This window comes from Hyla sarda, chromosome 8, assembly GCF_029499605.1.
Source record: "Hyla sarda isolate aHylSar1 chromosome 8, aHylSar1.hap1, whole genome shotgun sequence".
Taxonomy (NCBI): domain Eukaryota; kingdom Metazoa; phylum Chordata; class Amphibia; order Anura; family Hylidae; genus Hyla; species Hyla sarda.
The window spans coordinates 31,839,967-31,861,029 of record NC_079196.1 but is presented as its reverse complement, the minus strand read 5'-3'; the positions used below and the strand labels follow the sequence as shown (position 1 = coordinate 31,861,029).

Genomic DNA, 21,063 nt, shown 5'->3' with positions numbered 1-21,063 from the left:
CAGGTCTGTATTAGTTTAGAGAGTGTGGTGTAGGGGTTGTATTTTGTTTAGGGACTTTAGTCTGCAGGTCTGTATTAGTTTAGAGAGTGTGGTGTAGGGGTTGTATCTTGTTTAGGGAGTCTGGTCTAGGGTCTGTATTCGTTTAGAAACTATCACTTTCCAAAGGAACTGTATGAACTATATGAACAATAAAAAGAAATAGAATTAAAAAAATTTGGCCCTAATGACACTAGATAAAAATTGTACAAAATGGATATATGAGATAAAGATGTGATTATGAGGGCCGGGGACTTTTCTGGTTTTGTCATTCATCCCATTAAAATACATTACAGACTATGTAGAAACATGTCACCAGGAACATTTGCATGAATGATAAATTTCCCTTTCGTGATTTCAACCCATAATTTATTAGAAGAAGGAACTGACACAGGATGTAAACTGTAATTCAATTTTATTCCTTTTTTTTTTTTTAGTTTGACATTTTCAGATAAAATACCATGCAATCTGCCAGTGTATCATACATCTGTCATAATAAGAGCTGGAGACGTGTCCTGGGGGGGGGGATTCCTGCAACACCCCGAACAGTTTGTAATATGTTACAGATAAATCTGTCGGCAAAAAGCAAAAAAAGTTCTTCACAGACCAAATTTCTGATGTTTTTTTTTTTTTCCTACCTTTTAGATCTTCAATCTGAAAATGACTTTTCCGTTATTTATTCCATAAAATGAAGGCTACAATACGTAAACACGTGACGCAATCACAAGTGAACATGTACAGCGCTACAAAAAGCTTCTTCCTCAATTCCAACAATGAATATTGGAGAATTATTTTTTTTCTAGGAAAACAAAAGATATATACATTTACAAAATTAAATACAGAAAAAAATAGAAATAATTGATATTTTTTTAACCAGAGATTTGTAATTACAGCTGTGAGTGGATAGAGAAAGTCTTCTGAAATATATTAAATTTATATTAAATTATTTCATAAATAAAGTAATAAAAAAAGGAAAACAAAAAAAAAGCCACAAAATATTTATTAGAAATGAAGGAACCTTCCATTTAAAGGGGTACTCCACTGCCCCAGCGTTCGGAACATTTTGTTCCGAAAGCTGGTTTCCGGCTGTGGGGGTCATGATGTCACGGCCACGCCCCTCGTGATGTCACACCACGCCCCCTCAAAGCAAGTCTATGTGAGGGGGCGTGGCAGCAGCCACGCCCCCTCACATAGACTTGCATTGAGGGGGTGTGCAGTGACGTCACGAGGGTCTGAGGCTGCGATCCCACACGCAATGTGTGAACACAGTCTAATAGTTTGCAGTAATTTGTTATATTAGGCGAAGGTGAGGATAATAAAAAAGATAAATTTAATTAATTTATTTAATTCAAATTAATTTAATCTAATTAATTTAATTTGATATTTTGTAACATTTTACCAGCATTAACATTCTGCCAATGGGTTGTGTCTGGTATTGGAGCTCATCTCTATTATGGCCGATCTGAGATCCATCACAGGTGACCAGGTGTGGCGGCCATGTTTTTCTATTCCCATATAAACCCTTTCTTTGCCAACTCTGTATTTAAATATTTCACAATGTGCCAGAAAATCTGACTGGCTGATCAGATACTAGCATCAATCGAGAAAAAAAAATAATCTACAGAGCTACCCTCTCCGCAGGCCACAAACCACATAACTAGGCCAGTTTCAGATGGCCGCAACACCCAGACCTTCCCCTATGGTTCTAAAAAATGAAAATTGAGTTTCCAAAGAACCATATGGGTAGCTAAGACTTGTAGAATGACCACGTCTGGGCACGCTGGCCACAATGGAATGCTCCTCAAAGTGCCCACTGGGCGGGGTTTGTATAAACCACACCCTCTCATGTAGTCTGGTTTGTGGGATTGTGCCGCCAAAATCGGGACTGATGGCAAGTATGGATCTAGGGGACTGTGAATCTAATATAAAGGCTAATAGGCGGCCATATTACCTAAAAGGAACCTGTCATCTGGCTTAAATACCAGCAACAGTTTCACACTGTGCTCAGATCTCATAGTGGCAAAAGAACTAATAAAATGTAACTTTTAAAGGGGTACTTCGGTGGAAAACTTTTTTTTTTTAAATCAACTGGTGCCAGATAGTTAAACAGATTTGTAAATTACTTCTTTTAAAAAATCTTAATCCTTCCAGTACTTATTAGCTGCTGAATACTACAGGGGAAATTCTTTTCTTTTTGGAACACAGAGCTGTCTAGTGACATCACGAGCACAGTGCTCTCTGCTGACATCTCTGTCCATTTTAGGAACTGTCCAGAGCAGCATATGTTTGCTATGGGGATTTTCTCCTACTCTGGACAGTTTTTAAAATGGACAGAGATGTCAGCAGAGAGCACTGTGCTCGTGATGTCACTAGACAGCTCTGTGCTTTCTGCCACCAGTTGATTTAAAAAAATATAAAAGTTTTCCACCGGAGTAACCCTTTAATAAATTACTTATAAAACACTATATTCATAGAAATAACAATAATGTGACCTGAAGCCTCGATACCAACATCACAAATCAACCCCAGAAACACAAATCATATTGTGAACCTCTGATAAAAATAGAGGAGCCAATAGTTAGGTACCCTGGGTTCAACGCGTTTCACCCGCACTGTGCTATGCAGGATCTTCAGGGGACATAGATCGGGGATAGGAACAATACTTCATTCACAAAATGGATACTAAGTTGCTTTAAATGAATAGATAAAACAGATATACAAAAGATATGTATCCATAGCCCCACTGTGAAAATAAATCAATATCACTAGTGGAGACCAAACTATCAGTATAACAAGTATCCACCACTAAAAATATCCACAATCAGGCTATAATGCCGTATACTGAAGGCTAAGTGAATATTAGTATAAGGTCACACAAAAGCAGATAAAAAGAAACCACGGCCCATAATAGGGCCACTCACTGCGCCCCGTGATGTGGAAGGAGATGTGCAGCTAGCAAGCATTTAAAGCAACTTAGTATCCATTTTGTGAATTAACTATTGTTCCTATCCTCGGATCTATGTCCCCTGAGGATCCCGCATAGCACAGTGTGGGTAAAACGCGTTGGGACCAGGGCACCTAACTATTGGCTCCTCTATTTGTATCAGAGGTTCGCAATATGATTTGTGTTTCTGGAGTTGATTTGTTATGTTGGTATCGAGGCTTCAGGTCAAATTATTGTTAATTCTATCAGTATGGTGTATAGTAATTTATTAAAAGTTACGTTTTATGAGTTGTTTTGCCACTGAGAGATACTTAAGTACCAGCAACACCTTATACATCTGAAGATCAGGTCTTTTACCAAGTTTTTGAAGGGGTACTCCGCTGGAAAACATTTTTTTTTTAAATCAACTGATGCCAGAAAGTTAAACAGGTTTGTAAATTACTTCTATTTAAAAATCTTAATCCTTCCGGTACTTATCAGCTGCTATATGCTCCACAGGAAGTTCTATTCTTTTTGAATTTCCTATCTGCCTGACCACAGTGCTCTCTGTTGACACCTCTGTTCATGTCAGGAACTGTCCAGAGCAGGATAGGTTTTCTATGGGGATTTGCTCCTACTCTGGACAGTTCCTAACATGGAGCACAGCGATCAGGCAGAAAGAAAATTCAAAAAGAAAAGACCTTCCTGTGGAGCATACAGCAGCTGATAAGTACTGGAAGGATTAAGATTTTTAATAGAAGTAATTTACAAATCTTGTATCAAAATAGAAAAAATTGGGGTATGTGTAGATCACAATATAAATAAGTCGAGGCTATATGGAAAGTATTTACACCAAAAAATACAAATATAAAGTAGTTTATAAAGAAAAAATGGGGTACCAAAAGCCTCTAGACTAATACCATAAATGGTACATGATGATAAAAATTTTTTATCATCATGTAACATTTATGGTATTAGTCTAGAGGCTTTTGGTACCCCCTTTTTTCTTTATAAACTAATTTACAAATCTGTTTAACTTTCTGGCACAGGTTGATTTAAAAAAAAATAATAATAATAATGTTTTCCAGTGGAGTACCCCTTTAAAGTAGTTATCCAGGATTAGAAAGACAGAGCTGATTTTATCCAAAAACAGCACCACACCTGGTTGTGTGTGGTAATTACAACTTCGCTCTATTTACTTCAATGGAGCCAAGCTGCAATTCCAAACACAACCTGTGGACAGGGGTGGCACTGTATTTTTTTAAAGAAACTAGCTATGTTGATAAACCCCTTAAAACAACTTTAAAAAATGTCCTGCGTCATATGTAAATTAGCCCTAACTAGTCATCAGGGCAGACAGCTTTCGAAAATATTCACCAGGCCCCAGGCTGTAATCCCACCCATTCAGGGGAGATTGACAGCCGGGGCATGGCCAACGTCACCACTCTTCTTGCTGAATTCCCGCACAGGACAATCTATGCGCATGTGCACTGCAGTATGTCGCATGCTCTGGGCCTGCGTAGGAATCCAGCAAAAAGAGTGGTGACAATGGATACCCGAGTAGGCGTGATGTTGTCCGTACCCGAGTAGGCGTGATGTTGGCCATACCCGAGTAGGCGTGATGTTGTCCGTACCCGAGTAGGCGTGATGTTGTCCGTACCCGAGTAGGCGTGATGTTGGCCATACCCGAGTAGGCGTGATGTTGTCCGTACCCGAGTAGGCGTGATGTTGTCCGTACCCGAGTAGGCGTGATGTTGTCCGTACCCGAGTAGGCGTGATGTTGTCCGTACCCGAGTAGGCGTGATGTTGTCCGTACCCGAGTAGGCGTGATGTTGGCCGTACCTGAGTAGGCATGACGTTGGCCGTACCCAAGTAGGTGTGAAATTGGCAGTACCCGAGTAGGCGTGACGTTGGCCGTATCCAAGTAGGCGTGTCGTTGGCCGTACCCAAGTAGGCGTGTCGTTGGCCGTACCCAAGTAGGCGTGACGTTGGCCGTACCCGAGTAGGCGTGAAAAGAGGATGCATAGGCGTGATTACAGCCTAAGGCACGGTGACTAGTTCCGAGAGCTGCCCCATTGACTAGTTAGGGCAAATTTACATACAAAGCAGGATTTAAACCACTTTATCGGATGGCAAAGAGGACATACATGGTAAGTGGGTGTTGCTGGTATTTAGACAGGGTTAAACCTGCTAAACCAACTTTTTGCCAATATTTGTTAGGGCAGCAAAATTTCAAATGTTATTAAAATAAAAAATAAAAATTTAAGAATAAAAATATTCATAGAATTTGTTTTTTCTGCAGTACAAATTGAAATTACTCCGTAAAAATACTGGATTTATAATAAAAGGTTTGTACATAATAAACTTGTTCCTTCAAAGTCAGTAGCCCCTAGCTCAATATCTAGATATTTCAAAACTACAACTCCCAGCATGCCCGGACAGCCATGCTGGGGGTTGTAGTTTTGCAATATCTGGAGGGCCGCAGTTTGGAGACCCTGCTTTAAGTGATTCTCCAGCACTACAAAACTGACGGTACGCCCTGAAAATAGACTATAAATATCAGATCGGTGGGTATCAGGGTCTTGATGACCCCGAGTGGCATTCCTGCGAGCCTCGTGGCACAGTGCCATAAATTCTATAGTGGTTGATCTTGGTATTGCAAGAACAGGACTAAGCTATAATACCAACCGCAGCGAGTTCAATAAGCCCCTCCGATCCCCAGGGGTCGGACCCCCACCGATCTGATACGAATAGCCCAGCCAATAAACAAGCAATAGTGTAGCACAGAAAAACCTATTTAAAAAAGGAATTTCAGGTCTTATTTTATTCCGACATCTCCCCAAACCCCAGTTTTTTACATTCCCCCTCTTTCCTCCCTCCATCACATGTTATGGGGTAAACATGTTCCTGTATTATATTTCATATTAGCTTCATTTACATTATAAATTAACATTTAAAAGCAACATAAAACAACTCACACAAAAAAAAAAATAATAATAATTAATTAAAAAATAATAAAATCAATAAATTAAGGGGAAAAAAAATACTTAAACCAAATAAGTAAATATTAGCATATTGTACAGGAAAGGCCCTTTCCACCAGTTTCCATTTCCTTCACTGCAAATAGTCTATTAGAAGTCTTAAGATCTGTAAAGAAAGATACACATACTCTAAGACTACAGTAACTCCTTGAGGAAACTTTTTTTTTCTTATATATTTTTTTCTTTTCTTTTTATTATTATTATTATTTTTTTCTTTCTTTTTTTTTTTTAACTGGCACATAAGGGTTATAAAGAAGGCATAAAATTCATCTTTGCAAATGTAGATGGTGTCAAAGCTTACCCCGGGTGCGGCCATATTGGTTGCCGTAGTAAAGGGCTTGTTGAATACATTCAAAACCTTTTGCAATGAGCTTAGAAATAAATAAATAAATAAATAAATAATGTAAAAAAAAACGTATCCGCTGTGACCGGGAACCTTTTTTGGAAAACATGACTGATGAGAGGAGTATTTCCAAAGGTTCCATAGTAACCAGACAACGCTGAGATGTTAGACCCTTCCCTCTTCTCTGTAACCGACCATGATGTTAAAGGGGTACTCTGCTGAAAACATCTTTGGATAGGGGATAAGATTTCTAATTGCGGGGGTCTCCTGCCATCGCTGCTGCGGCACCCCTGTCATTCGGTGCACAGAGCAAACTCCGCTTTGTGCCCGATGACTGGCGAACAATGCCGCCACACCCCCTCGATTCATGGGAGGAGGCGTGACTACGTACTCGCCGTCACGTTCCCTCCCATAGACATGAATGGAGGGGGCGTGGCATCACAAAAGCAGAAGCTCTAAGCTTCTGTGTTCCAGACGCCGCTGCTGCCGATCCAGAGATTCCCAGTGGCGGGACCCCCCTGATCAGATATCTTATCCCCTATCCTTTGGATACGGGACAAGATGTTATCAGTGGAGTACCCTTTTAAGGACCGATCTTGCGATTTGCCTTTAAAAGCATCCGCTAACTTCCATTTTTACACTCCTGCAATTCTTACATTGGTTACAATATTATCCTCTCTTAGGAAGTGCCATATTGCTCATTTTAAGTAGTGGGCCTTAACCATATAATGCTCAGTATGCATAAGAAGCACAGTTGCGCGGCAATGAGGTCATGGCCCCTGCCGCCCCCACTCCAAGTGTTAGGAACAAAATTATCTGAATGCTGGGGCAACGGAGTACCCCTTTAACCTAGAAGATCAAGAGACTAATGCATTGTTGTCCATTGTTAATCCTCCATAGTGCTAAGGTGGATGTATACGCTGTGCCTGTTGTCATACAAAATAATGCTCGCCACCTACATTTTTAGCAAAATCCGATTCCTTTCATAGCCTAAGATTTGGTACAACACGGCATGACATTTAAGTGTTTGCTTTCCATAAAGGGGGAGATTTATCAAAACCTGCCCAGAGGAAAAGTTGTCCAGTTGCCCATAGCAACCAATCAGATCGCTTCTTTCATTTTTCAGAGGTCTTTTCAAAAATGAAAGAAGCAATCTGATTGGTTGGTTGCTATGGGCAACTCAGCAACTTTTCCTCTGGACAGGTTTTGATAAATCTCCCCCATAGTGCCTATCCAGTTTTGATCTTACAGTTTGGTTGCTAGGGAGAGGTTGCCTAACAACCACAGTCTTTACAATGCAGTCATGTAGGATGTCCCTAGCAACCAGTCAAGATTTGACCGCTCGGGTCTTCAGCTCCGGATAGAAGCAGTTTTGAACCGATCTGTTGTCATGTGCGACAGTATGGTTGCTAGGGAGATGCTGCCTAACAACCAGTCTTTACAGTGCGGTCTGTAGGATGTCACCATCAACCAGTCAGGATTTCATTACTCAGATTTTCAGCTCTAGGCAGAAATAGTTGCTTATAGGGCAGAGACTAAAACTACGCCTCCTCTTTATAAGGCCGCAAATTTAGGTTAATGATATGGCTTATGGTGGGTTCTCCACTATTTTCACTTACAGCGATTTGTGGGGGACATTTATCATTGTAGGTGAAGCATTTTTTTTTACACCTTTTTTTTGTGTGCTGGTAATGTGTAGGTGCAGCAAATGTATTATATTGATAAATGTTGTGCAGATAATATACATTTCCTGGAATTTCCTGGAATGTTTCTTCGCTGTGCAAAATTTTGCATCATTTATCCTGTTGCGCAAAAAAATGCGAATTTTCTACACATACACTAAAAAAAGTTAAAGGAAAACCGTCAGCTTTCTTCCCCCGCACTGCCTGGTAGTGCGGGGGACGCTGATCAGTTTGATCCTTACCGCGCCATTCGGCCGTAAGCTTCTATTTTCGCTATATGCAAATGAGGTGCTATCTTGCAGCGGCCCGGCTAACTGACATTATGATGTCAGTGCTGCCTGCCGCAGCGCCGCCCAGTTCATTAATATTCCTCCCCTCTCTCTTCATTACAGAGCAGGGAGAAGAGGGAGAAGGGGAGGAATATTGATGAGCTGGGCGGCGCTGCGGCACTGACATAAGAGTGCCAGTTAGCACCTCATTTGCATATAGCGAAAACAGAAGATTACGTCCGAACGGCGCGGCGGATCCGGGCACGGTAAGGATCAAACTAGCTGACAGTTTTCCTTTAAAGGGGTACTCCGCCCCTAGACATCTTATCCCCTATCCAAAGGATAGGGGATAAGATGTCAGATCGCCGGGGTCCCGCTGCTGGGGACCCCGGGGATCACTGCTGCAGCACCCCGCTATCATTACTGCGCAGAGCGAGATCGCTCTGCACGTAATGACAGGCAATACAGGGGCCGGAGCATCGTTACGTCACGGCTCCGCCCCTCGTGACGTCATGGCCCGCCCCCGTCAATACAAGTCTATGGGAGGGGACGTGGCGGTCGTCACGCCCCCTGCCATACACTTGCATTAAGGGGACGGGCCGTGACATCATGAGGGGCGGAGCCATGACGTCACGCTGCTCCGGCCCCTGTATCGCCCGTCATTACGCACAGAGCGAACTCGCTCTGTGCAGTAATGATAGCGGGGTGCTGCAGCGGCGTTCCCCGGGGTCCCCAGCAGCGGGACCGCGGCGATCTAACATCTTATCCTTTGGATAGGGGATAAGATGCAAGGGGTGGAGTACCCCTTTAAGACAGGTCTGGGCAGGTGTATTTTTTGCATCTTTTTGGAAATGTTTGCGCAAGTCAACATGGTGAAGAATGTTTATTTGAAAAGTAGCAAAAAAAAAAAGGCGCCAAACATAGACAAATAAACAGCTTTAAATGCAATGATAAATGTCCCCCTATGTCTCCCTAATCTATACTATGTTCACAAGTGTCTATAGGTGTGAATAGAATAGAGCGTCACCACTAGACTGCTGCTCTATAATCCATGCCACGCAAGATGGGCGAGTATAGAAAGTATCCGAGAGAGCCATCTTGTAACCGCTGTAAGAACGCCAGGAGAGGAAGGGTATCACATATAACAGGGCGATGATCCAATCTTTAGGCCGACGTTCCCCAGCCGCTCCAAAAAAATACAACTCCTAGTATGCTAGGAGTTGTAGTTCTGCAACAGCTGGATTGGACAACAAACCCCCAAGTATGTAACAAAACGACAGCACCAAAATGGTGCTACAGCCGGCCATTTTAAGTCGTAGCGGCACAGTTGGCTAAATCAATATGTTCCATACATTACATTAGATAACTCTGTACACTGATGGGTTTTAGTTTTTTTGAAGCTGGATAAGATGTGAGAGTCAGGGCTGGTTTTCATGATTGTAAAGAGCTCAGAAAAGGTGCGACGACATGTGTACGACTGGCGAGCGTGAAGTTGGTGGCGCCACATGCTTAGCGATGATTTTTTTTATCTGCCAGAGAGAGAAAGAGACAGAGGTTTAATTTTGACAGCAATTGTTTTAGTTTTAGTCGCCGAACAGTCAGAGGATATTAGTCAGTGGTCTCAAATTGTGGCCCTCCAGAGGTTGCAAAACTTCAACTCCCAGCATGCCCGGACAGCCAACGGCTGTCCGGGCATGCTGGGAGTTGAAGATTTGCAACCTCTGGAGGGCCACAGTTTGAGACCACTGATTTTATTCAACTAAATCTATAGTAGGCTTAAAAGGGTACTCCGATGGAAAACAATTTTTTTTTTTAATCAACTGGTGCCAGAAAGTTAAACAGATTTGTACATTATTTATATTTAAACTTCTTAATCCTTCCAGTACTTATCAGCTGCTGTATGCTCCACAGGAAGTTATTTTCTTTTTGAATTTATTTTCTCTCTGTCTACAGTGCTCTCTGCTGACACCTCTGTCCATGTCAGGAACTGTCCAGAGCAGGAGAGGTTTGCTATGGGGATTTGCTTCCTAAAATGGACAGAGGTGTCAGCAGAGAGCACTGTGGTCAGACAGAAAAGAAATTCAAAAAGAAAAGAAATTCCTGTGGAACATACAGCAGCTGATAAGTACTGGATGGATTAAGATTTTTAAATAGAAGTAATTTACAACTCTGTTTAACTTTCTGGCACCAGTTGATTAAAAAATAAATAAATAAATAAATAAATAAATAAAGTTTTCCACCGAAGTACCCCTTTAAATGTATTACATATAGAAGGGTGTGACTAAATATGGGACTGTTACACCAAGTATGGAATTTTCTGTGTCACCCCCTGCCCCACCACCACCCCCATCTGACGCGGCATCAGATGGACATGATGGACTTGTCGAACTCTTCTTAGCAGCAGTGTTACATAACAAATTAACAAAACATTTTTTTTTTAAAATGCTTAAAGGGGTACTCCGGAGGGAAAAAAGTGTTTTCAAATCAACTGGTGCCCGAAAGTATTACAGAATTGTAAATGACTTCTATATAAAAATATTAAGCCTTCCAGTACTTATCAGCTGCTGTATGCTCCAGAGGAAGTTGTGTAGTTCTTTCCAGTCTGACCAAATTGCTCTACGCTGACACCTCTGTTCATGTCAGGAACTGTCCAGAGCAGGAGCAAATCCCCATAGCAAACCTCTCCTGCTCTGGACAGTTCCTGACATGGACAGAGGTGTCAGCAGAGAGCCCTGTGGTCAGAAAGAAAAGAACTACACAACTTCCTCTGGAGCATACAGCAGCTGATAAGTACTGGAAGGATTAAGATTTTTATATAGATGTAATTTACAAATCTATATAATTTTCTGGCACCAGCTAATTTGAATTTTTTTTTTCCCTAAGGAGTACCCCTTATCAATACGAGCTTCAAAAATTGGGATCCCTTCATGAATATTTAGGAGATATTCAGATGATGTAAATGAACAGTGGGGGGATGGAGAGACCCCAAAACTTCTGTCTATATGATTTAAGGCAGTGGTCTTCAAACTGTGGTCCTCCAGATGAAGCAAAACTACAACTCCCAGCATAGGAGTTGTAGTTTTGCAACATATAGATGACCACAGTTTGCCTTACACACTTACACACTGTCTTAAAGGGGTACTCTGGTGGAAACCTTTTTTTTTTTTTTTTAAATCAACTGGTGCCAGAAAGTTAAACAGATTTGTAAATTACTTCTGTTAAAAAATCTTCAGCTCTCTGCTGACATCACTGTCCATTTTAGGAACTGTCCAGGGTAAAAGTAAATCCCCATAGCAAACATATGCTGTTCTGGACAGTTCATAAAATGGACAGAGATGTCAGCAGAGAGCACTGTGCTCATGATGTCAGCAGAGAGCTCTGTGTTTCAAACGGAAAAGAATTTCCACTCTAGCATTCAGCAGCTAATAAGTACAGGATGGATTAAGATTTTTTAATAGAAGTAATTTACAAATCTGTTTAACTTTCTGGCACCAGTTGATTTAAAAAAAATAATAGGTTTTTCACCGGAGTACCCCTTTAAACAGATTTGTAAATTATTTCTATTACAAAATCTTAATCCTTCTAGTACTTATCAGCTGCTGTATACAGGGGAAATTCTTTTCTTTTTGGAACACAGAGCTCTCTGCTGACATCACGAGCACAGTGCTCTCTGCTGACATCTCTGTCCATTTTAGGAACTGTCCAGAGTAGAAGAAAATCCCCATAGAAAACATATGCTGCTCTGGAGAGTTCATAAAATGGACAGAGATGTCAGCAGAGAGCACTGTGGTCATGATGTCAGCAAAGAGCTCTGTGTTCAAAAAAGAAAATAATTTTCTCTGTAGTATTCAGCAGCTAATAAGTACTAGAAGGATTAAGATTTTTTAATAGAAGTAATTTACAAATCTGTTTAACTTTCTGGTACCAGTTGATTTTCTCCACCGGAGTACCCCTTTGAATCAGAAGTTTTGGGGTCTCTGCATCCCCCCACTGTTCATTTATATCATCTATACCAGTGGTCTCCAACCTGCGGACTTCCAGATGTTGCAAAACTACAACTCCCAGCATGCCTGGACAGCCGTTGGCTGTCCAGGCATGCTGGGAGTTGTAGTTTTGCAACATCTGGAAGTCCGCAGGTTGGAGACGGCTGATCTATACGATCTGCTTATAGTAACAATATAAAAGTTTCCCTGGTCCCAGTCCTAACATTCCCTGTAGACAAAGAGTCTGTGTCTCTGGCTATTACAACTAAATATTAACCAGGGAAACTATCAGAAATTCCACCGAGCCGCTCAATTTCCTAGTCCAGGATGTGCAATGACTAATCCAAATACATCAACCCACTGAGGCATAATACAGATCCCCCCATATACCAATGCAGAATCTGCATGTGATAGACAAGGTCTATAGCGCACACCGCAAACACAGACGTGTGCATCCGCTATGGCGAAAGAGAATGAAAAAAAAAAAAAAACATATATATATATATATATACATATATATATATATAATTTTTGTTTTCCTTTTGGGGGGGGGCATTCTAGTAGGTGACATGGGTATATGGGTGGGTGCATCACTATAGCCATATAAACAAAGCTGACAGGGAAGACCAGAGCAGCAGCGCTGGACAAGACAAGGTCATGATTACATAGGGAAGTGTCTTAGTTTTTTTTTTTTTTTTTTTTTACCACTATCCCCAGAACTGGGCAATAATAGGATAAACAACCCCATAAATAGCAAGAGGAGAAGAGGAGTCTGGGAGCTAGCAGAAGCTTCTGATAGGTGATGATGTCATCCTGTAGTTCACAGGAAGTCAGCTGACCCAGGACTGACCACTTCCTCTGACACATTAAAGGGGTACTCCACTGGCCAGCGTTCGGAAGACATTTAGTCAGCCACGCCCCCACATGACGTCACACCCCACCCTCCCATAGACTTACATTGAGGGGGCGTGGCATGCTGTCACGAGGGGGCGTGGCCGACGCCCCGCAGCAAGCACACTGCGTTCGGAACTAAATGTTCCAAATGCTGGCCAGTGGAGTACCCCTTTAAACACTGTGATTTTCTGTGGGTCAGGCTGGGGATCACATGAAACACATGGATGCAGCTGTGCTGGTATAAAACAGATGGTGCTGTAGGACTTGAGGAAAGTGAGTGAGCACGATATGGCCAAAAATAAACAAGTGCTTCTTTAATTTAAGGCATTGCTCCATGAAGAGGGAGGTGCAAACCCCCCAAAACAGCCATCGACAGCTGACAGTGACTATGGTCTGGCTGGTAAAATGAGGTTTTAGTCCTTATGAAGAGCAAATTTGCAAATCATAAACGGGGAAAAACCTGATTTACAGATGAGCAGCAGCACCGATCTAGAGACATTTAAAGGGGTACTCCGCTGCTCAGTGTTTGAAACAAACTGTTCCGAACGCTGGAGCCAGGAGCTAGTGACGTCATGGCCCCGCCCTCTCATGATGTCACGCCCCGCCCCCTCAATGCAAGTCTATGGGAGGGGGCGTGACGGCCGTCACGCCCCCTCCCATAGACTTGCATTGAGGGGCGGGGCGTGACATCATGAGGCAGCGCAGCTATGACGTCACAAGCTCCCGGCGCCGGCTCCAGCGTTCGGAAAAGTTTGTTCCAAACGTTGAGCAGCGGAGTACCCCTTTAACACATAAAAATTACTCAAGCAACTCTGCCTCCTAGTGGCAATGTCTGGAATATTAATTAAGCTAAGGTTTTCTCCTCATCATTCTTCAGGTCATCATACACAACAGAATGCAGTGAAAGCTGCGAGATTCCAGCTCAGAAGCTGCTGAATTGTGAATGCTGCTCTGGTCTGTAATAACAGGATGAGAAATAGAAAGTACAATATTCCTACATAGCGGAGTCTAACAAATGTGCCTAAAGTTCAGTGACAACATACACTTACTTGTTCATTATTTGGAGTGGTGGTAATAAGATGAATGCACAGATCCACCTCCTCGGATAACGTGTACAGCTGTAGGAGAGGATGCTGGGTAATGTCCGGGGCGAATTGGTTTTGCTAGATTAAAACAGAAGACACTGATATAACTATTAAAAAGATCATTTTCTTACGTAACAACCCAGAAAATTGCCATAGGCTGGTATAAAAGAAATTGCCAATACTTGCGAAGTGCAAAAACAGCAGCTGGCTGCTGCAGTCACATGGCCTTAAAGGGGCTGTCCGGCGAAAGAAACAACCTTTGTTTTGTGTCAAAAAACACAATAGCAAAAGCAACTTACTAATTTAATGGTATTAGTCATAGTGCATAGATCTCTCCATATGAGCTCTGCTTTTTCTACCTTGTAAGCTGTGACGTCATGTCACAGGCTCTAAAACAATGTTTGTCAAGCGCGGTCCTCAAGTACCCCCAACAGGTCATGTTTTTTGGATTTCCTTAGTCTTTCACAGGTGATATAACTGTGGTGATGCCGGATGCACTGATCATAATTATATCACCTGTGAAAGACTAAGGAGGGGGACTTGAGGACCACACTTGAGAAACACTGCTCTAAAAATAGTCTACTTGTCTACAGTCTACCTGTCAACATGAGATGAGACCAGGGATGTAAAGGGGAGGGGGTGGGGTATTACTGCTAAGTAGATTTATGACTCATTAGATAAGGCAACAGGAAGCTCAGGCTCACTGCTGCCTTATCTAATTAGTCATCAATCTAATAGGCAGTAATACCATCTCCCCTGCTTTACATTACTGGTCTAGTCCTGAACTGATAGAAGTGGAGGAGTGACGGAGTATACTGCTTTCAAAGCCTGTGACATGATGTTACAGCTTACAAGAGAGAGCAGAGCCGATATCCAATCTCTGGATAGTAACATTATAGTAATAAGTTGCTTTATTATTACATTCTCCCTATGACATGAGAAAGAAGCATGCGATTGCTATAGTACTACAGTGGAGTGTTTCCCAACAAGTAGGCCTCCAGCTGTTGGAAAACTACAACTCTCAGCATGCCCGGACAGCCGAAGGCTCTCCGGGCATGCTGGGAGTTGTAGTTTTCCAACAGCTGGAGGCCCATTTGTTAGGAAACACTGCTATAGCGGGTTGTAGGCTGACACGTACAGTGAAGTATAGGATAATGGGTGGGCAGAAGAAGCTGCTGATATGGCCACTTTACTCACAGGCTGTGACTGGTATTGCAAGTCAGACCTTTTTAAGTACATGGAGATCAGCTGCCATATCAGACACAACCATGAAACCAAATTGGCGCTATTTCTAACTCTTTTCTTTAAATGTCTTACAACCAGTTTGTAGCAAGTATACTCACCAATCTGGGCAGTGTGCACCCTCCGCGCCATGTTCTTTGCCCTCACAGCTTCCTTGATGCGGTCGACCTCCTGCTGATACCGCTTGCGGTCCCTCATGGCGTTCTCTTTGGCTTCCTTGAGAGCCCCTTCCAAAGCCTTCACCCTCTCAGCTGTAGCCCGAAGACGCTTCTCCAATTTAGGGAGCTCACAGCGCAGATCTGCATTATCACGGACAAGCTGCGAGAAAACCCATGAGAATCAGCTCTAGTTCCCCATGCCAGCAGTTACATGCACTGCGTCGGCCATTTATGACCTACAGACGTCTCCTCATATCCTATACATATACTAGCTGTATTCTAAGCTTATACTTTTTATGACCCAAATGTGCTTGTTTATATATCTGAAATCAATTCAGTTAGGGAGACATAGGTCATGTTCACACGGCTGAAATTGTGTGCAATGTCCGCCCGGAAAACATGGGTGGACATTCCACACATTCGAATGTTCTGGCAGGAGCTAGGACCGAATGTAAATGCGCAGTCTCGTAGACGGCAATGCGCTTTCGAGCAGAATCCGCAGAAAGAACAGACATGTCTATTCTTTCTGCCAATGGCTGAAATTCCGCCGTGTGCACAGTGCAACAGAATCCTATTCAAATAAATGGGACTCTGCTTCAGCGGAATTTCCGAGCAGAATATTCCAGTGGAAATTCCGCCATGTAAACACAGCCATAGCTGATTTCAGTCCAAATGCGCACAGACAGCCTAAGATGCAAGGGAGTTTATCAAGGGTAGTGTATGTGGACAATTTTTCTACACCTTTAAAGGGGTACTCCGCTTCTAGACATCTTATCCCCTGTCCAAAGGATAGGGGATAAGATGTCTGATCGTGGGGGTCCCGCCACTGGGACCCCCGTGATCTTTATGCAGCACCCGGTGTTCATTTTGAAAGCCGGGTGCGGGCGGCTGGGGTCGTGACATCACAGCCACGCCCCCTTAATGCAAGTCTATAGGAGGGACTTGCATTGAGGGGGAGTGGTGTGGTCGTGGTGGAGGGGGAGTGGTCTGACATCACAAGGGACATGGCTGTGTCGTGGCGACCCTCCGCTGCCCGCAAATTTTTTTTTTTAAGTTTTGATCCATCGGGGTCTGAGTGTTTAGACTCCGAATGATAGTTAAAATGAGCCAGGAAATGACTGTGCTAAGCACGAGAGAGCAAATAAAGCAACATTAACCGTAGTAAGATAGATCAAAAATGTATTAAGACCAGCATGTAAAACAGACTTTAGGTTAAGGTAGTGTTTCCCAACCAGTGTGCCTCCAGGTGTGGCAAAACTACAACTCCCAGCATGCTAAGAGTTGTAGTTTTTCATCAGCTTGAGGCAAACTGGTTGGGAAACACTGGGTTAAGGCATCTGCAGCCAGATTGACCTGTCCACCACTGACACCTAGTGGACATATTGCAGATATACATCTAGTTGTGATCAGCTACGGATCAGTGCATCTGATAGCTTGTCAGTCAGCGGGGTTCAGGTCTCACCTGCTTGTGAACCTTTGTCAGCTGCTCCAGATTGTTCTCCAAGAAGGAGATCTTCTGTTTCTGTGCCGCGCTTCCCCCGGCGTCATCGCTGTCCAACTCCACGCTCTGCAAACACAGAAAGATCTTAATCCACCATAATAAAGGACAAGAAAACAAACACTCATAGCATTGGTCATGTAAGACAGCTCCTGCTTCAGTTTTGCAATATTAAACCTTATACTATAGGCCAATGTTTCCCAACCAGAGTGCCTCCAAAACTACAACTCCCAGCATGCCCAGACAGCCAAAGGCTGGAAAATGTAGTTTTGCAACAGCTGAAGGCACCCTGGTTAAGAAACACTGCTATTGGCGGTGCAGCAAAGTCCTTGGGGGAGAATTTATCATTGGGTACGTGCACACGAGAGCACATCCACAGCGTATTTGACGCTGCAGATGCGTTGCCGGTATACACAGAGTTAAGGCGGTACTCCCGTGGAAAACTTTTTTTTTTAAATCAACTGGTGCCAGAAAGTTAAACAGATTTGTATATTACTTCTATTAAAAAAAAATCTTAATCCTTCAAGTACTTTTTAGGGGCTATATACTACAGAGAAAATGCTTTATTTTTTTTAAATTTCTTTAAAGTCATGACCACAGTGCTCTCTGCTGACCTCTGGTGTCCATTTTAGGAACTGTCCAGAGCAGCATATGTTTGCTATGGGGATTTCTCCTGCTCTGGACAGTTCCTAAAACGGACAGCAGAGGTCAGCAGAGAGCACTGTGGTCATGACATCAGAGAAATCTAAAAAGTAAAGCATTTCCTCTGTAGTATACAGCCCCTAAGAAGTACTGGAAGGATTAAGTTGTTTTTTTTATAGAAGTAATTTACAAATCTGTTAAACTTTCTGACACCAGTTGATCAAAAAAAAAAAAAGTTTTCCACGTGAGTACCCCTTTAAGGCACACAGAACCCCCTGCTGCTGCTGCAGTAGCTCTGTGTGTCCTCTTGTGACTTCCAACGGGAAATCCGCAGATATGAGCAGACTCAGAGAGCTACGGCAGCATCAGCAGCAGGGAGCTCGCTCTACCTTAACTCTGTGTATCCCGGCAGCGCATCTGGGGCGTCACATATCAAATACACCCAATTTTACCCAATTTTAGGTCTAAGCTTTAAAGGGGTACTCCGCTGCTCAACGTTTGGAACAAACTGTCCTGAATGCTGGAGCCGGCGCCAGGAGCTCGTGGTGTCACACCCCACCCCCTCAATGCAAGTCTATGGGAGGGGGTGTGACGGCTGTCACTCCCCCTCTCATAGACTTGCATTGAGAGGGCGGGGTGTGACGTCATGAGGGGGTGGGGCTATTACGTCACAAGCTCCCGGCTCCAACATTCAGAACAGTTTGTTCCAAATGCTGAGCAGCGGAGTACCCTTTTAAGATGTACCTGTCACTTTAAATATAAAAAAAGTTTTGATTGGTCAGGGTCTGAGTGTTTAGACCCCGACCAATTGCTAGAACGAGCAAGGAGAGAAGTGCGGCTGACCGAGACAATACCATAGACTTACATTATAAATTTGTCTCGCTTAGTGCCCTCTTCTTCTTCGTTCTAGGAACCGGTCAGGATCTGAACACTCAGACCTCGACCGATCTAAACTTTGGACGCATCTCTACAACATGTCAAAAGTTTTTTTAAAGCGACAGTGCCTCATTTAGGCACAAATTGTAGAGGCCACATTTTAGTTTTTGTGGACATTTTCTACTAAAATATTGTGTTGCCTGGAGAGTATCAAGGAAAACACAAACCTTCTTAACTCTGGTGGTGAGATCCTGTACAAAGAGTCTGCGCAGGTTGTGTAAAGTCTGTAGTTCCCGGGCCTACTCAGAAAAGACATTAAGACATTATAGAATCATTAGATACTAGAAATATACATTATGGGGGAGATTTATCAAAACATATGCAAAGGAAAATTTGCCCAGTTGCCCATAGCAACCAATCAGATGGCTTCTTTCATTTTGCAGAGGCCTTGTTAAAAATGAAAGAAGCAATCTGATTGGTTACTACGGGCAACTGGGCAAATTTTCCTCTGGACACATTTTGATAAATCTCCCCCCCTTTATCTATCACTGTGTTTTTCAAACTGTGTGCCTCCAGCTGTTGGTAAACTACAACTCCCAGCATACACGGACAGCCGAAGGCTGTACGGGTATGCTGGGAGTTGTAGTTTAGCAACAGCTGGAGACACACACACTGGGGGTCATATTCAAAACTCTTCACATCAAAAATTTCACGTTTCGTGGCAAAATTTTGGCACAAAAAAGTTCACATCAGTGTTTTACATGAGAACTGTCCAAGGTTTACACTAGTCACAACAGTGGGCGCGTAGCTATGTAAAGTCCATGTGGGCGTGGCTATGTAAATTTCATGTGGTCGTGTTTATGTAAATTTCATATGGGCGTGGCTATGTAAATTCCATGTTTTACATGATATTTTCAAGCGGGTGAGAGTCCATTTTACATAAAAAAAATGTCACACCTTTTTCCTAGGGTAGAAATCACAGAAATGTTTTTTTGTTTTTTTCTTTAGTTTTTTGGGGAAAAGGTGTTATTTAATCAATGATCAATTATTGAAAAACAAATAATTATTATTGGAAAATGTTATAAAAAAAATATATATTTTTTTTCATGGTCCCTTCACCTGAACTCACATTTAAAGGAAATCTGTTACCAGTGTCACCTGCACTAACCTGTCGGTACAGACAGTGCAGGTGACACTGATGACAACGTTACTCCCCTTGTCCCGTTTCGTGCAGGGGATCTCCGGTAATCTTCTCCGTTAGCTCCAGCTCCGGCTTTGGGCATGGGCGGAGCTTAGTGATGTCACCGCTGCTGTTCTCTAGCAGCGGGACTCAGCAGGGAGCAGCAGTGGCTTGGGGCATGGGTGGAGCTTAGTGACATGACCGCTGCTGCTCTCTGCTGGGTCCCGGGTCCTGGGAACAGCAGCGGTGACATCACTAAGCTCCCCCCATGCACAAAGCACGGAGCTGGAGCTAACGGAGAAGATTACCGGAATAGAACAAGGTAAGTACTGTTGTCATCAGTGTCACCTGCACTATCGGTACCGACAGTTTAGTGTAGGTGACACTGGTGACAGATTTCCTTTAAAAAGTATCACTAAATTAAATTTCCCTATTCCCCCTCCCCATCTGTCCCTGACACTAACTACATCTATCCCTGTCTTTATTTTTACCCAAATCCCCATAAAAATACCTTATGTTGAACTGCTGCAGGAGCTCAGAAATGAGCCCTCTGGTGAGGGCAGGAAGTGGGCACCCCGGCAGGCGCGACGTCATCTGAAGCCTGGCCGAGGCTCTCTTCCGCCTGTCTCCTTTCTCTCTTCTGCAGCTTGCGCGCTGCAATGAATGAGGAGAGGGAGATGCAGGGGGGTGGGGATATTTAAATTCCGCGCCCATGCTCGCTCTCTTTCTGTATAGGAAACAGGCAGAGAGCGAGCATAGCGTTTGTGTGGCGCGTGAAATTTAAATATTCCCACCCCCCTGCATCTCCCTCTCCTCATTCATGTGAACGCGCATTTCAGACCACGCTGTGCCACGCTGCCCGGCCAGCGTTGGTCCGAACGTAATCAACGTCAGGGGGGGGAAAGTAATCCTGAGCCATATAGGTGACACCTAGTGGCCAGGTTTACAAATGTAAAAAAAAACATAAAACATGATAACATATATTATAATGAGAGTACCCATTTAAGCCCTAGAAATGTTTTATTTATACAGTTATCCCTTGTCTGGGCACTAGTAATCATGGAATATTACAAGAGATGCTTCCCCCAGAATTTTCCAGGATGTAAAATTTGGCAGCAAAATTTGCAATTTTGGCACCAAAAGTGAAAATTTTGGCACCAAACTAAGCTATATTGATGCGAAAAAACTAAAGTGCAATGAAAATGAACTCT

The 21,063-nt window shown here is 43.0% G+C and overlaps 1 protein-coding gene across 1 annotated transcript in view; it reads right to left on the bottom strand.

Moving 5' to 3' along the window:
- Positions 1-9,651: 9,651 nt before the first annotated feature.
- Positions 9,652-21,063, bottom strand: part of KIF5C (kinesin family member 5C) — a 99,242-nt gene continuing 87,830 nt past the window's right edge. The window contains exons 22-26 of the mRNA XM_056537082.1: positions 18,900-18,971; positions 17,119-17,223; positions 15,600-15,816; positions 14,221-14,334; positions 9,652-9,823 (exon numbers count right to left, since the gene is read on the bottom strand). Of these exons, the coding sequence (XP_056393057.1) occupies positions 14,228-14,334; positions 15,600-15,816; positions 17,119-17,223; positions 18,900-18,971 (501 nt within the window). The 3' untranslated portion in view covers positions 9,652-9,823; positions 14,221-14,227. The remainder of the gene's footprint in view (positions 9,824-14,220; positions 14,335-15,599; positions 15,817-17,118; positions 17,224-18,899; positions 18,972-21,063) is intronic.